Raw genomic sequence first — 17173 nt, 5'->3', positions numbered from 1 at the left:
TGTTTTGAAATTCCAAGAAATAAATTGACTATGATAAAAATTTAGACGTTTTATTATTTTCTTGAAATTTCTCAATGTTTCCTTCTGCTCAAGTGATTAAAACAGAAGAGAATGACAGCAATGACAGACGTATGTGCTTTTAAGTTTAAGTGCTAAATAATCTGGAGAGATGTCATACAGCTCAATAAAAGTTAAAAATAAAAAAAATAGCCCATAGCACTTGTGCCAAGTTGTGGCAAGTCATGCAAGTTGTGCTTATCAGATCATTGGCATCCTTTCCTCAATCCTAAATCGAGGGATAGGTCCAGCCATTTTCAAAAAAGGGGGTCCAACCATATGTCCCCATTCAAATCATAGACAAATGCATTCATCTTTCTAAAAAAAAAAAGGGGGGGTGGGGAGGTTCAACCCCCTCCTCCCCCAGTTTCCACCACAAATCAATATAAAGCACAAACATCATGACTATACATCAAATTGATAACACTTATATTGGTAGTTTTATATGACAATGTATATTTATTGTAACTTGTAAGATAAAACTTTTATTTGTTGAATGTTTGTAATAATGATTGTAAATTTATTGATCATTCTCAATGATTTTGCAGTCAGACACTTCCAAAATCTATCAATCTCGCATTTAATTTCTGGAAGTTTGAGATTTTATCAATTTATACTGAAAAGTATATCAGATTCATGTCCAGTTAGGTATATTGTCCCTATATACATGATACATGTATCTAATATAATAAAACAATAACAACTATTATTTCATAGTTATAGTATGATGTGCAGTGGGTTTTTTTTTGGACAATATAAAAAAAAGTAGATGTGGTATGATTGCCAATGAGACAACTCTCCACAAAAGACCTAAATGACACAGAAATTAACAACTATAGGTCAGTCACCGTACAGCTTTCAACAATTAGCAAACCCTATACCGCATAGTAAGCTATGACATGTAAGAAAGGCCCTGCAATGACAATGTTAAACAATTCAAATGAGAAAACTAACTGCCTTATTTATTTTAAAAAATGAACTAAAAACAAATATGTAACGCATAAACAAACAACAACCACTGACATGACTGAATTACATGCTCTTGATTTGGGATAGGCACACACATACATGTGTATGTCATACAGAATGTGGCGGGGTTAAACATGTTAGTTACATCCCAACCCTCCCCTAACCTGGGACAGTGGTATAACAGTAAAAAGTTTGCTGGTTTGAGTGATTCAGTATGGATTTAGATTTATTTATTCATGTTTTCTTTTGTACATCATTACCCTTATGTTTACTATGACTTTGAATATTGATTTATTGCTTTATAATTTTCTTGGAAGGTTTTAAGATAAACAAATACTTATTCTGCCATACACAGAAAAATTATCAGTAATACATTAGAATCGCAAAAATACATGTATGACTGAAGCCATTTTTTGTAAGGAGTTATTTCCCTTAAGTTAATATTTTTGACCATGCAATTCCAGCTATTTTTGTCTTTGAAACCATGATTAAAGTGATAAAAATAATTATGGTTTTTGTTTTTTTTTTTTTTAATTTCAGAGAGTTTGGACTGGTTATCTCTTGGAAGCTTCCAATCTGAGTTAGCAAGTCAAATTAATCAACAGCCAACTGGGTAAATTAATAATACTTGTCTTTCATATGATTTGTTTGAATTCCTTTATTGAAGTGTCTACTAATATTTTTCAAAGGATTGAAAAAATTTGTTTACACAGATACTTTTATTAAGTGCAAAAAATATGACTTATTTTCCATTTTTATACAAGGGAGCTAATTCAAAAATATACCCCTCCTTTTCTATACATATATATATACATTATGTTTTATGTGTTGTTTTTGTTTGATTGTAGTAAATGTTCCTTAATATTTTAACTTATTTTCACATATTCCATGTGTTCATACAATTTTTACAAAGACAGTCATTTATATGTCCTTATATTCATATATAACGTTATCATACATGTACCTATTTACCTAATTTTGCAATTAAAAATAATATGTTACATGTACCATTGAATGAAAAAAATCATATTTATGGAGTTTAGAGGGGGGAGTTACTATTTTCAGATGATTTAGTCATTTATAGAATATATTAAACTGTGAACTTAGTCATGTATAGAAAGTATTAAACCGTTAACTTTCCCTAAAAGTTGTACTGATTAAAATCTTGAACTAACTTATTTACCTTGCTCTTGCTTGACCAAGTACAAGGATGTCCTACCACAGAAAAGGTAACCTGCTAAAACAATATAAATTTTGGAGTCAAAATTTGTTAATTTAAAAATGGTTTATTGAAAAATGACAAATCAGAGCTTGCTGAAATTTGCTATTAAACTTCCTGTTCACTGATAGCAGTTCTTTCTTCATTTTGTTCTTTAAATGAATAGAAAATATCTGTCTTAGTTTTTTCTTTTAGGAATGAAGATGATGTTGAGAAGATTACAGATAGATTGTCTTCAGGTACACAGGTAAAATAGCTACGGACGTTTCACGGCCCTGGTAATAAACGTCCGTAAAACATCCGTAATACGGATGTATTACGGATGAAACGGTTACGTCCGTAAAACGTCTGTAAAAATACATCCGTAAAACGTACGTGTAAAAACTGACGTAAAACGGATTGTCCGTTTCACGGACGTATCGTAAACATACGTATTACGGACGTTTCTACAACATCCGTATTACGGCTGTATCATATTCAAAGATGTAAAAGTACCATGCATGATATACGCACGACTGCTTATACATGTATAAAGTAAAATTCTTAACTTGCTTTCAACATTCTGCATGCCAGACATACATATGTATAGTGAATCTCTGCTTCAAAGCTATAACTTTAAATATTTGCATAATATGAGTACATACATGACATACATGTACATGTACTAATATAATTTTTTATTATTAAAATAATTAACTTTTGTTCATTATGAACATCCATTCGCAACTACCCTATATTTTAAGCCTAGAAATAGCGTACCAATTATCAATAAGCACTGTTAATGTCAGAATTTCTCTCCCATCAGCCCAAAGAGTCAATGAAAAATATGTAAAATGTAAAATAAAAAAAAATCCCTACCTTTCCTATTTTTTCAAAGATGTAATAGCTGAATAGCATGAACACAGATATTATTTTATTTGACCTAATTACAAAAAAATCTTCTATATTTTTTTCTAAAGGTTGTAATTACAATTAAGTTGAATTATAAATACAAAGAGTGCTTGGCAGTGGCAGATCCAAGGGGTCCGGGGGTTGGAACCCCCCCTTTTTTTTGGCCGATCAATGCATATGAATTGGGACATATAGTTGGACCCCCCCCCCCCCCCTGTTTTTAAAATGGCTGGATCTGCCCCTGCTGGGTGTCTTTCAAACAACCAACTAATCATGCTAATGATGGATGGTTAAATAATTGCCATAAAAGCAGTTAAAACAATATAAAACATCTAACATTTAACCTTATTTGCAATGCTTGAGCAAAAATGACTGTAGTCTATGTATACATTGTACAAGGCTGAATTAAAATTACTTCATACCAGGTTTCACCAATGGCAATTCAAATATTCAAATATTTTATTGGACAAAGCACATATGATACAATGCGTATTCCAAGATATAAACACATTAAACATGACAATTTATGCAAATACAACATAAAGAAAACATTTGAAGTACCAATTATATATATAATATCACAGTATTACATAGTATTATACTTATGGTAGACCAACTGACATTAGATTAATAGACCGGACTGTTGTCTAATATACTTGATTGTTGATCATTCTGATTATCTGTCCAAGTACAAAACTATGCTAACAAGAAATTGCACATGAGCATATAGAAAGTACCTGAAAAGTTTCAGATTGTTTAATGTCTGAAGTAGTTTCTACTGTTCAATGAGGATCATAAGATGCAGGGGGAAGGAAACACTCTTATCATGTTTTAATCACAACAACCAATGCAATAGTCACATGGTGTTCCTTCGTCCCTTATACATTTTGTACCCGCCCTTTAATATATTAAAGCCCTTAGAATGTATATGTTAAAGTAGTCTCAGAATCAATGTATGTAGAATAATGCCGGTAACATTAAAATGTTATCATACATTTATCCTCCTTTGGTGTGGAATAAGAGCAAATTACCTGCTAAGCTTCTATTTTATTGTGGGACTATGGGAAGAAAGGGGTACTATTTAAAGTATTTTTAGGCAAGACAGAAAATTAAAGTACAGGGCCTTTTGCTGTAGGTCTATTGTTAACAATGAAATTGGAAAGAGGATACCAATTACATTAATTTATAACAAAAAATACAATCAAACGAGATAAGACAGAGAATAAGAGATAAAAATATCAATATTTAAAGTCCCTTTAAACTTACCATTAAACATAAACTGACTGATCCAGAAATTTGTATAAAGGGATGGGGGGGGGGGGGGCACTGACTGTTAAAAAACAGGCCCCACTAGTCATGCCATGTACAGTAGCGAACAGTTCGGAACTTCCCGTGGCTTCTCAAAATTTGGCAACCTACATCTCAATTGCAAATTTAGTAAGTACAATTTTGACTTGATTCGACATATTGACAAACATGATAACATAAGTGACACACTGACGACATTAAAAGATCAATGTAGGATAAAAAAAATTAAATCAAATAGTTTAGGGGTGTGGTGGATGGGTAAACATTGCTGCAAGTTTTGCTTATCTCACATCAATTTTACATGTATATTCAATCATTTTTTTCCAAAATTAAGTAAAGTAGGTGGGGGGGGGGAGGGGGGGGCAGTGAAAAACTATGTTAATTAAGTTTTGTTTATTCCACATTGAACTTTTGATGTCGTCCACAAGATCTTGTGAGCTTAACGTTGAATATAGGAGGAGAATTATAAAACAAAATATATTGTCAAGTCCAAAATTTAGCCATTTCAAGGATCTATCAGGCTGATAATGTAGCACTGGCTATTATTAGAATCTTAATTGTATCGAGTAAATCAAGGAGACAGTAGGAAAACTTATAAGATGTTTCCTAATAATCATGTTTACAAAAGAGCTTGACACGAATTTTTAACTGAAGGTCTGTCCGATTGGTAAAATTTTGATTGCACTTAAATGAATACATAAGTGACCCCCCCCCCTTTCCTCCCCCGCCCATAATAAGTGTCCAAGACTTTAATTCTTCTCTGATTTAAGCTAGGATGTGTATAGTAAGTAAGTCAGTAATTTTTATTGGTTTGAAATCCAAAATCATAGGATTGACACCAAGACAATACACATTGGTTATACACAAATATCATGACAAACATACAGACATATATATACCATACCAAATTCATAAAGATTGTACTATATATATATACACAGCCATGTATCACCATCATTGCTGGTGATCCGATGGATAAATCTGTTGTAGAGTTGTCACTGACTTAGACGTTCTTATACATATAATAATTTCTGTGACTGTATCTTGCATTAATTTGTACTGAACAATAACATCTCCATGGCTTATATATCATGTAATGTAGTACGACGCTAGATTAAAAGTAAAACTGACGAGGAAAGGTAACACACGGCCACCGAAAACTTTATTCATTGTGAGGCCCAGGTGGTCGTGTGGTCTAGTCGGCGGGACGGCTACAAAAAGGGGGGGGGGTTAGGGGGTTCTAACTATGTCCCCCTGCAAATACATTGATCGTCCCAAAAAGGGGGGTCCAACCCCCCTGGATCCGCCACTGATGTATGATAATGTCATGTAGGCCTATGTCTCCGATTCATTTCTTCATAGTTTTATATAAAGCGGCTGTGACTGATTTGTAGACAAATCCTTGTTTATAACAGAGGCCTATTTTAAAATACTCAGTGTACCACTTCTGAACTTTTTTGTATTTATTTTCAATACTTAAATCCCCATTCTTGATTCCAGACCGGGTTCCGGACTAACTCTCAATCATATACGTAAATGATCGTAAAGTGTATTCTCGAAAGCTTGACAAATGGAATACGAAAACCCGGAAAAATCACCGTTGCCGTTTTTTACACTATGACGCAACTCCATCCATGGACGCTCGTCGGCTGCTGGCTGAATTCATGTTTTACAGTTAAAAAGAATGGGAAGATGTATACTAGTCTGATAGATAATACGAGGACCTCTGGTTTTTCAAAACTGTTGGATCAACAAGTTATTATAAACAGATAAATTGAAATGGTTTGCTTGTCGATTAACTTGAAGAATGGGTTTTAAACAAGAAAGTTGTGTGTCTTTTTGATGGATTATTTACATACCCGCTATTTTGTACTTGGAAAGCGCACCGAAAGGTAAATATTATCATGCAAATATTTAAGAAGATGCTAGTGGTATACTTTTCACGAAAAAACATTTGAATTTATAAATTTCATCGCATGCAAACCCGAAAATCAGTCTGACAAACATGACAAAGATCAGAAGATTGGCAAGAACGGACGCAAGTCAACTCGACCCACTGCCAAAACGGCCTACTTTTTTAACAACACGTCTCCCTTTCTAAAAATGTCCCACTCTTGTTAAGGGAGCTACATGTACCATGTGAGTTTTATTGGAGGTGGGGGGTCACCATGTCACAGGCACTTGTCTCAGAAAAAAAATTCCCTATATACCTTAATATAATACATATTTAATACATATATATAGGATTTTTTTTTATGAGACAAGTGCCTGTGTGGGGGGTGCTTGGGTGTTATTTGAAAAATATGCGGAACTGGAGTTCTGTCAACTTTTAAAAAAAAATGCAGGATAACATTTTTATCGTAGCCCCCACCCCATAAAAGTCAAGTGGTGGCTTCCTTACCAACTCGTCCTGCTTTAAAAAAAAAATTGCCCTACTTTATATAAAAATGGTTAAAATCTGTAAAATATACTCCTGCAAAGAATGGCCTTGCCCAACTTGCATGACTTGGGTAAAATCCAAATGAATATAATTAATATTTAATTTATATAAAAAATAAAAGTCTGCAAATTTGCCCTTATTTACATAAATTTGTACTTATCTAGACTACCTAGTTCAAATAATTATGACTTCTTGAAAGGCTATTACATTTTTTTTATTTGACGCCTTACTGTACATTAGTGTAAAGCGTCCAAAAAATAATATTATAATAGCCTTTCAAGACGTCATAATAATTTGGACTACTAGACTACCCAGAAATTAGAAAACACTGATATAAAAATTTAATATACATAAAATTGATAATGGAAATGGGGAATGTGTCAAAGAGACAACAACCCGACCATAAAGCAGACAACAGCAGAAGGTCACCAACATGTCTTCAATGCAGCAAGAAATTCCGGAGGCGTCCATCAGCTGGCCCCTAAACAAATATATATACTAGTTCAGTGATAATGAACGCCATACTAAACATGCTAAACTCCAAATTGTACACAAGAAACTAAAATTAAAAATAGTACAAGACTAACAAAGGCCAGAGGCTCCTGACTTGGGACAGGCGCAAAATTCAAGCGGGGTTAAACATGTTTATGAGATCTTAACCCTCCCCCTATACATGTACCTCTAGCCAATGCAGATGTATGATATCTATTGATTTAAATTGATGTGTCATTTCTGAAACCATGATCATGATGATTGTGGATTCATATTTATTATTAAATTATTATGTACATGTAATTTATGTATTTATTTAGTGTATCATAATCTATTTGAACTTTTTTTTTAACTTACTCAAAATCAAGCTGTTTGGGCCTCCTCTTGTACATGGGAAGTGGACTCCTTGAGAAGGTGAAAGGTCTGCTTTACATGTACGTAATGTTAATATAAAAATACAAAAAATGTGGTGGTCATGGTGATAGTGAATGAGAAAATAGAGGAATTTTTAAAAGTGTAAATTCACTTTTTTCCACTTATAAATCTGTCATATTGTAATTATGATAATAATGTTTAAATTACATAATTAGGGAGCTACCATTTGATTTTTAGGGGGGGGGCTAGGATGAAAAATTTTGTCCTGCATTTTTTTTCAGTTGTAATTTCTGTCCTGCCTTTTTATTTTTCACTCTATTCGGTCCTGCCTTTTTTTTATTCATTGTTATTAGTTTATTCCGACTTTTTTTTACCTAAATTGTCATCCTGCATTTTTTTTGCAAAGTGTCTCATCCTGCATTTTTTTTACACTCAAAACTCCTGTCCTGCCTATTTTTTTCAAATTTCATCCTAGCCCCCCCCCATAAAAATCAAATGGTAGCTCCCTTATTTTCAAAATAAAATATTGTTTAGGTTGCTATAAACAGTTTCGTATAAAAACTAGGGGTTATTCCCCAACTAAAAATAAACATGGAGGGAAGTCCCTTTTTATCAACATAATTGGTGAAAAAGTATCATGTTTTTTGTATTTGGTTGTAAAGATATATTAATTAACTTCAATTAAAGCAGGTTGAATGATTAAAATAATTAAAAAAATTAGATTAAATATACATGTTTTGAGGGGAGACAACACTGTAAACAGTCTGGTTTTTTTGGCAGTGAAAATTGAAAACTTATTTGCAGACACTGTAGCTCTTTATGGAGCAGGCGAAAGTACCCTGAAGCATGAATTTTTTGAAAGACCAGGTAAAAATCTATGAAATTCATACAACTTTGATTATGAAAAATGTGCAGGTATCATGTCTTCAGGGGTGTGCACATGACCTGATTTCAGGTTTTTGTCAAGCCTGCAACTTTTGATTGCACCCTTAACAAGAAAAGAAAACTCTCCACCAGAAATCAAGTGACATCGAAGTTAACTGTTAACATGTACAACAATAGGTCACTTTACATCCTTCAACAATGACTATGAGCAAAGCCAATACTGCATATTCAGTTTTTAAGGACCCTATATGAGAATCACAAATTTGTAAATCAATTCAAACAAGAAAACTAAGAGACTGATTTATACAATGTAAAATATAAAAAACAGAACAAAAAAAAAATATGATAAACAGCAAGATAAGACAAATTGAACCACTAAATTACACTTATTTAGTTAGAAATATGTGTCGGATGACCCCTCTTGCTAATTAACATGCCAACATGACTAAAAATAGAACATAGGGGTAAAATGCAGTTTTTGGCTTATACATGTATCTCTGAAAGCAGAAACTAAAGCATTCAGAGCAAATTTGACCTGGAGTTAAAATGTTTACCAGGTTAAGAAGAGCTATCCTTTTTTTCAGGGAAAGTTTGTTGGTCTAGTTTAAAAGATCAAAACTAAGCCAATTTTGCAAGATCAAATATTAAATGCAATTTTGGCAGATATTATAACTTCATTTCATTAAACATTATTTCTTTTAGCATTTTCAAAGAATGTACAAGTACAAGTACTTTGAGAAGTAGGAGAAGATAAGCAACAGAACAGAATTCATTTGGGTCATTGCTGTCTAGATTATATAGTGGATTCATAGATTGTCATTATATTGATTTATGTGCATATGAGCACAGAGGAGCAGTAGTCAATGAATAATTTTGTGATGAGAGGTATGTTTATATTAAAATGATGCCTAGTTTATTTGATAATTTTGCTCTCTTGTCAAACTCGGTAAATCATGGACATGTAGTTTCCAAGATTTATTTTAAAATTTGAGGTCATAGAGTTCCAAGTTTTGATTCTTGTTGTGGGCAAGTTTGAAAATTATCCATGTTAACAGTTAGAAGTGACAAATTATTTTTTTACAAAACCATAAACAATTTAACTAAGATTTAACCCTTTCCTCCATGGAATTTTTTTTTTACAAACTTGATTCGCATAGGATTTTTTCAATAAAAAAAAAATCATCAGGTTTAAAGTATTAATGCATTGTAAAAACGAACATTTTATCAATGAAATTCAAGTCAGATATTCTCCTGAATATCCTTTTCATATTGGATACAATTTTTTTAAAGTCTTTTTTAATATGCAGACATTTTGTAGTCCATGCGTTTCAACTGAGGTACTACACAGGCGTCAAAAGGCGTCATTATGGAGTAAAAGGGTGGGGTCAAAAAGCGTCATTATCAGGGATGATTCCAGGTGTTTTCAAATGGGTCCCTTGAATATCAAATTGGGAAATTTTATCCCAATTGGGAATTTTTTATGCATACAATCTAAGACGAAATAAGATCTTTTTCCTGTAAAAACGGAAAATGAATATTAAGTTAATTTCACCTGTACACTGATGGAAGAAATTATTGGATTCAGACCAGGGAAGTTGTAATACATGAATATGATTGCATATGATGCACTATGATCTTAACTTTGGTAAACGAGGCCTATTACAAAAACATATATACCACAAGTACCAGCTAACATAAACCTATGGCAAGCCGTTAAGCTATTTATTCGAATTTCAAATTATCTCATAATATATAAGATATCTTATGTAATATATAAGATATCTCATATAACATATAAGATTTATTTAAGATATCTTAAAGTATATGAAATATCTTATAAATATGTTTTGTACAAGATATCTTATAAAATTAATTGGATATCATATTAAGAAAATTATATGAAATATCTTATAATTTATGTATGATATCTTTAATACTATTTCTTCTAATATATAAGATATCATAAATAATATTTTTTATAAGATATCTTATATAAAATAGATATCTTATATAATATAGAAGATATCCAATATCGATTTTAAAATATATATCTTACATATACTTTATATAAGATATCTTACAAATATACTTTATATAAGATATCTTATATAGTTTATAAGATATCTTATATAATTTATAAGATATCTGATAAAGAAAATTATATGAGATATCTTATAAACTATAAGATTTCTCATAAAGTATTTAAGGTATCTTGTGAACTATATAAGATATCTTATAAACTTTTTCTTTATAAGATATCTTTCAAACTATATCAAATATCTAATGAACTATTATATAAGATATCTTATAAAGTTTATGAGATATTTTGAGGTTATATTAAATAGCAAAACGGCTTGCCATATTAACCAGTGAAAAAAAATCATCCATTGGGTATTTTTTCAACAGATCATCTTTATAAACTTACCTTGATTTAAATGTATTTCAAATAGAACTGGCCAATTGTCGAATTCAGAAAAGCAATTACAAAAGTATATATATATATATACTTAATTGATAAGATATTTAAAGCAATTGAACCAGTGAACTTTAAAATTATTTGGATCATTTTCATATCTTTTGAAACAGTTCCATAATGATGACATCGTATTTTTAGGGGGGGGGGGGTCTCATTTCATGAATGGTCTATCATCAACTTATTTTCAAAAACGCTCAAACTTTTGTCTTTTGCGGAAAAAAGTGCAAAATATAAAATAATTTCTTTTACAAAACAAGTTTTAATCAAATTACATAACCGGCTCTGCTGAGCGATCTGCTTACCATTAAAATTCATTCATCAATATGTTATATCAAAATTTGAAAACTTGAATTTGCTCTTTGCCGAGGTCTGTTTTGACACCCATTTTGACAAAAAGCATATTTTTGATCAACCTGCTGAGCGATCTACTTTTACGAGACCAAAAACTCCGATAACATTTTAACTGCAATTGAATCCGGCCGCCAAAATTGTTTACCTCATGTTGACATAATTAAATCGTTTGTTAATAAAATGCGATCATAGTCAGCATTCTTATCCGGATTTTACTACGCTTTAACGACAAACTCGGGTTCACGCAATTACACTTGCTGTAATCAGTAACGGAAACTTTTCCGGAAATACCGACTTCTGTTTTATTTTCCTGAATTGGGAATTTATATTTCAAACATTTTTTTGGGGGGCCGCTGGCCGATTTAAGCGGCCCTAAACTATATAGTGGAATCATCCCTGCATTATGGAGGAAACGGTTAACCTCAACTAATTAAAACAGAAAATGTTTTAGTTCTAATCTATAGCGTTATGCCCTTTATATACACAGAAAAAAGTCCCATAAAATCTAACTTGAGGAAAACTCAAAAGTGGCATTTTATATTTCCTTTGGAAATTAACATTGGAAGGGGAGATAACTCCGCAAAAATGAGTCCTTTTTTGGTCAGTTTTTGGTTGATTTTCTTGAAATTTATGTAAAGGCTTAAGCACGATACTTTTATGGAGTTATAAGTTTGTATTTGACTAAATTATATAATCATGATAATCTCCTGCTCATGAAATGTACAAAACCGAAGTGTTACAGGTATTATTTTTTTTTGGTGCATTTTTCATTAAAGAAATTGCAAATTTGAAGCTTTGAGACCATTTTGAAAAAATAATGTGAATATTTGGTATTGTTTATATCTGTATATTATATTCTTTCAGCATCTTACTTGTCTAAAGAAACTTTAAACCACAAAATGAAGAATACGTGCTTAATTATTTTTATCAAATTTGAGATTCTTAATTACCTTGACACCAAGCAATAGGTATGGGCTTTGCTCATTGTTGAAGGCCATACAGTGACCTATAGTTGTTAATGTCTGTGTCATTTTGGTCTTTTGTGGATAGTTGTCTCATTGGCAATCATACCACATCTTCTTTTTTATAATAACTTATGGTAAAGTGATTAATATTGTGCAATTGTAGTTATAATATAGGGATATTGCATGAATATTGTCATGAGTAAAATTTATATTGCACGAGCTTCGAGTGCAATTTTTGTTCTACAAGGGACAATATTTCCCAATATTCATGCAATAATTTTGAAGATGTATTGCACTGGTGCAATATTATAGGGTTATTGCATGAATATTAGGGAATATTGTCCCGAGTTGAATTTTATATTGCATAAGCTTGCGAGTGCAATATATGTTCTACGAGGGACAATATACCCCAATATTCATGCAATAACCCTTTTATTGTATAGCAATATAATATTTGAAAGTAAAAATTGGTTTAAACTAAGAGTTTGTCATTGATAACGTCATGATTTTTTGAAGATTTTTGCACTAGTGCAATATTATCAGATTATTACATGGCATTTTTCATATCGCATGTATTATCAGCCCTAGGTTCAATATCAGCCCAAGAGCCGCATGGCTGATAATACATGCGATATGAAAAATGACATGTTATGGTCTTTTTATCATATGCTTCAACAGTAGAGAAAAATAACAGATTCATATATTGATCCTTCTAGGTGGTTCCCGAAATGATCTTGAAAGAGTAAAAAGTTCACGGACGTCGGACCCAAAATTTGATACATTCAATAAGAAATCTTTCTATCATATGCCTCAACAGAGAGAAAAAAAAACCAACATTTTAATATGGACGAATGGACAAAAAAATAATTCAACAATATACATGATGAAAATTGTTTGGAAAAGTCAACTTTTTTTAAAGTAACTTTCTAAATTATGTTTCAGAAAAACTTAAAAAATGCATTTATTTAATATTTTTTTTTAATTTAATTTAATTATTTTACACAATATACTTTCCAGTATTCATATAATTGTTTTGTACACTACTTTGTAATGTTTTTCACTGAAAACGTAGCATTAAGGTGTATTTTCCGGAATTTGCCGAGTATCACCGGAATGCCATGTGATAACGTTACGGAAAGGCATGTGATAACAATCGAAGCATGTGATAAACTTTTCATATCAGCCCGCTAAGCACCAATTCGAAAAAATATAGAAAATACTTTAATTTAATGCTATTATCATACGGTAAAAATCATATGTTATTAAGTCTAAGTATATGATAATAGAATTTATTGCACGCTAACTTTTAGTTATTTTCTGTGGGAAATATTATATTGCTACATGTATGCAATAATAGAATTTATTGCACACTAACTTTTGGTTACTTTCTGTAGGAAATATTATATTGCTACATGTATGCAAAAATTCTTATAATTAGTGCTTCACTTAAATGTTGACAAGTTTCTTACTCCTTGATACAGGTCCTAAAATAAATATTTGACATATTATATGTTTCTGAATAAATGTAGTCAAAGAACTTGAAATTGGTTACACAGCTACTTTTGCATCTATGTACTATTTCTGAACCAAAAAATATGTAGTACTGTAGCTTCGGAGGCGACGGCATCAACAATGTATTAGTTTGTGATTAGGTCTAGTTTATGGTGAACCACATGTGATAGGATAATCATATTTGGTATGCAGTTGTATAAGCATTGGCACATCTCATTTCCATGGAGATTATTTGGCCCTGCCTTCTCAGTCATGGTCTATTGACTTCGAAACTTTTGCTCATACATGTATTAGTTTGTGATTAGGTCAGTTTATGGGGAACCACAAGTGGTAAGTCAATGATATTTGGTATGCAGTTGTATAAGCATTGGTATATCTCATTTCCATGGAGATAATTTGGCTCCGCCCCCTTAGTCATGGTCTATTGACTTTGAAATTTTTTTTAAGTTATCATGTATAAGTTTGTGATTAGGTCAGTTCAAGGGGAACCATTAGTGGTTGGGCAATGTTAATTGGTATTCAGTTGTATAAGCATTGGCACATCTCATTTCCATGGAGAATATTTGGCCTCGCCCCCTCAGTCACAGTCTAATGACTTTGAAACTTATCTTAGTTTACATGTATTAGTTTGTGATTAGATCAGTTTAAGATAAACTGCTTATGTTTAGTCAATAATATTTGGTATGCAAATTTATTGGCATTTGCAAGTATTGTTTCCATGGAGATTATATAGCCCCACCCCCTCATCATGGTTCATTGACTGAAACTTTTACATAGTTTACACATTAATGTTTGTAATTAGGTTTGGGAACGACTTATACATGTACCGTACCTAAATGTTACAATAATTTTTAAATAAAGAAAGTTATGATACTAAATATCAAAAGTAAATGTCCAGTACTACAGATTTTAAATACAGAAACATTACCTATGCAAAAGTAGCAGTTTATATGAATTCAAGAATTGAATCTACATGTATATTCAATTAAAGATTTCTTGCTGTTGTGCAATACACTGGGCTGTTGCGCAATAATTGGTTAATCTGTTGTCAGACTGCAAACAAACAATAATTTCTCAATGTCACATGTATATCAGAAATTTATAAAAAGAAAACTAAAAGGAGGTTTTCTTAATAGCTATAAATCGGTCATCAAAGTTTAACGAAATTTTAAGGATACATGTATTTCCAAAAACTTGAAAGTCACCCCTTTTCTTATGACATGTATGAAGAAAATCTTATAACTCAGAAACTGACAAACTTAAATTTATAAAAATCAAATGGGAGCTTACAACAAAAAATATGAACAATTTAACTAAGTTTCATGATATTCAGCATTTTAATGTCCCACTCAACGAAGTTTTGGGGGTATAATGTTTTTGACCTGTCTGTCTGACGTCAAGTCCTGTTTCTTGTCATCACAACTGTTCTCAAACCACACAACAGAATTTCATGAAATCTTTTTAGATAATAAGGACATACAATGTAGATGTGCATATCGACAGGAAATTAAGATTCAATTTTTTTTTTCAGGAGTTAAGCCCCTTTGAACTTATTTGCTTTAATGTACTACTTCAACAGTTTGTTATTGCAACTCTCCTGAATCCACACAACAGAATTTCATGAAACTTTGTAGATAATAAGGACATACTATGTAGATGTGCATATTAACAGGAAATTACAATTCATTTTTTTTTCTAGGAGTTATGCCCCTTTGAACTTATTTGCTTTATTACTACTTCAACAGTTTGTCATTGCAACTCCTCTGAAACCACACAACAGAATTTCATGAAACTTAGTAGATAATCATGATAATAAGGACATACTATGTAGATGTGCATATTGACAGGAAATTATGATTCAATTGAAGTTTATCAATTGCCAAGGTACATTGAAAGGTTGTTCTTTTATTAAAATCTGAACATACATTTTTTGTACATGTATATAGGATTTTTTTATAAGCTTAAACTTGATCTTCTTTCTGTTGTTAGCTTACATTTTGTTTCAATTTACTTAAAAGTAAAAGTATATAGGAAAGGTATAAATTAGTGAGCATCGGTTCATACTACATATAGTTTTTGTCTGGACTTCTTGATTAATTTATATATATATATACAATTTTAGCTTGTTACCAAATGAAAGGAAAGGACATTATTGGCAAGGATTGATATTACTGGTGAACATGTATGTCATGTAGGTGTGAATGCCCTGCAAAACAGACCTGATATCAAAGTAAGTTCATCTGTAGAATTGCAGTTAATTTAAATAATTTTATGTTATCTACCTAAAACTGTTTCAAGTTTAATTGTACATGTACAGTGTTGCTTATTTTTCTCACTTTCTGAATCAATGCATGCATTAAGCCTTACTCTGCTCGCCTCCTTCTGCTCCATACACACACACTTGAGATGTCAGAAATTCAGACTATCATAGCATTAACATTACAAACTTACCTAGTCAGACTGGCCAATATTATGTTTTGATAAGTTAACGTTGTTATTTAGAAAACATAAAATATTTGCCACTGGACATTCAAATAAGCAAAAAAAAAACCGACCAGTTAATGATTTTGCATTAACCATGTTAACAGAATGAATTTGCAAACATATAACAATTAGCTTATGTAATTCATGGAAGTTAGATTTATATTCTTTATGAATATTTTATTTCAGTTACCATCACAGTGAACATGGTGAAGAATAACCAATACCATGAATACAGGACACAGAAGACTACCTCACAAACTTGGGAATTTTACAAAAAATAGAACGTTTAAATTTACAAAGAAGACATTTATTTTGACATTCATAGACTTGGAAAGTAGAGAAATTATAATGTGAATATAAATCCTTTGAAATAAAATTTTGAACTTTGAAGAAGATTGAAGATTATGTTTGTTCTAAGAAAGTTTGAAGAAAAAGGATACATTCAAAACTGTAAAAAGGAAACATTACAGTATTCTCAATTTATACTCTTGAGATCAATTACTCTTGATATATAATTAAAATCAATTACTCTTGATATATAATTAAAAGGACTTATAAAAGTAAGGACATTTGGTTGAATTGCCAATGAGAAAAATATCCACCAGAGTTCACATGATGTGATAGTGAGCTATTATAGGTATCCATATGTCCTCCAACAATGAAAAAAATGAACTATATAGTGTGTTGTGAAAGGGTTTGGACATGACAAATAGAGAAAACTAAGAGCCTTATTTTATCAAGTTAATACA

At 31.4% G+C, this 17173-nt stretch overlaps 1 protein-coding gene and 1 long non-coding RNA gene across 5 annotated transcripts in view; both read left to right on the top strand.

Annotated features, from left to right (window-relative positions):
- Positions 1-16: 16 nt before the first annotated feature.
- Positions 17-17173, top strand: part of LOC143069508 (nuclear exosome regulator NRDE2-like) — a gene marked incomplete in the record, with an annotated part of 41006 nt that continues 23849 nt past the window's right edge. The window contains 3 exon segments of the mRNA XM_076244187.1: positions 17-129; positions 1567-1639; positions 2441-2475. Coding sequence (XP_076100302.1) covers positions 75-129; positions 1567-1639; positions 2441-2475 — 163 coding nt within the window.
- LOC143069507 (uncharacterized) lies at positions 6252-16683 on the top strand. 4 transcript variants are annotated; one of them, XR_012976424.1, is made up of 4 exons: positions 6252-6336; positions 9339-9521; positions 16063-16170; positions 16611-16683. It is a non-coding gene; the product is annotated as an uncharacterized LOC143069507 (long non-coding RNA). The 4 variants fall into 4 exon arrangements; XR_012976423.1 differs by lacking the exon at positions 6252-6336 and adding an exon at positions 7671-7810; XR_012976425.1 differs by lacking the exon at positions 6252-6336 and adding an exon at positions 7780-7797.

Source organism: Mytilus galloprovincialis, chromosome 3 (assembly GCF_965363235.1).
Source record: "Mytilus galloprovincialis chromosome 3, xbMytGall1.hap1.1, whole genome shotgun sequence".
NCBI lineage: Eukaryota > Metazoa > Mollusca > Bivalvia > Mytilida > Mytilidae > Mytilus > Mytilus galloprovincialis.
This window is presented reverse-complemented; position numbering and strand designations above follow the sequence as displayed.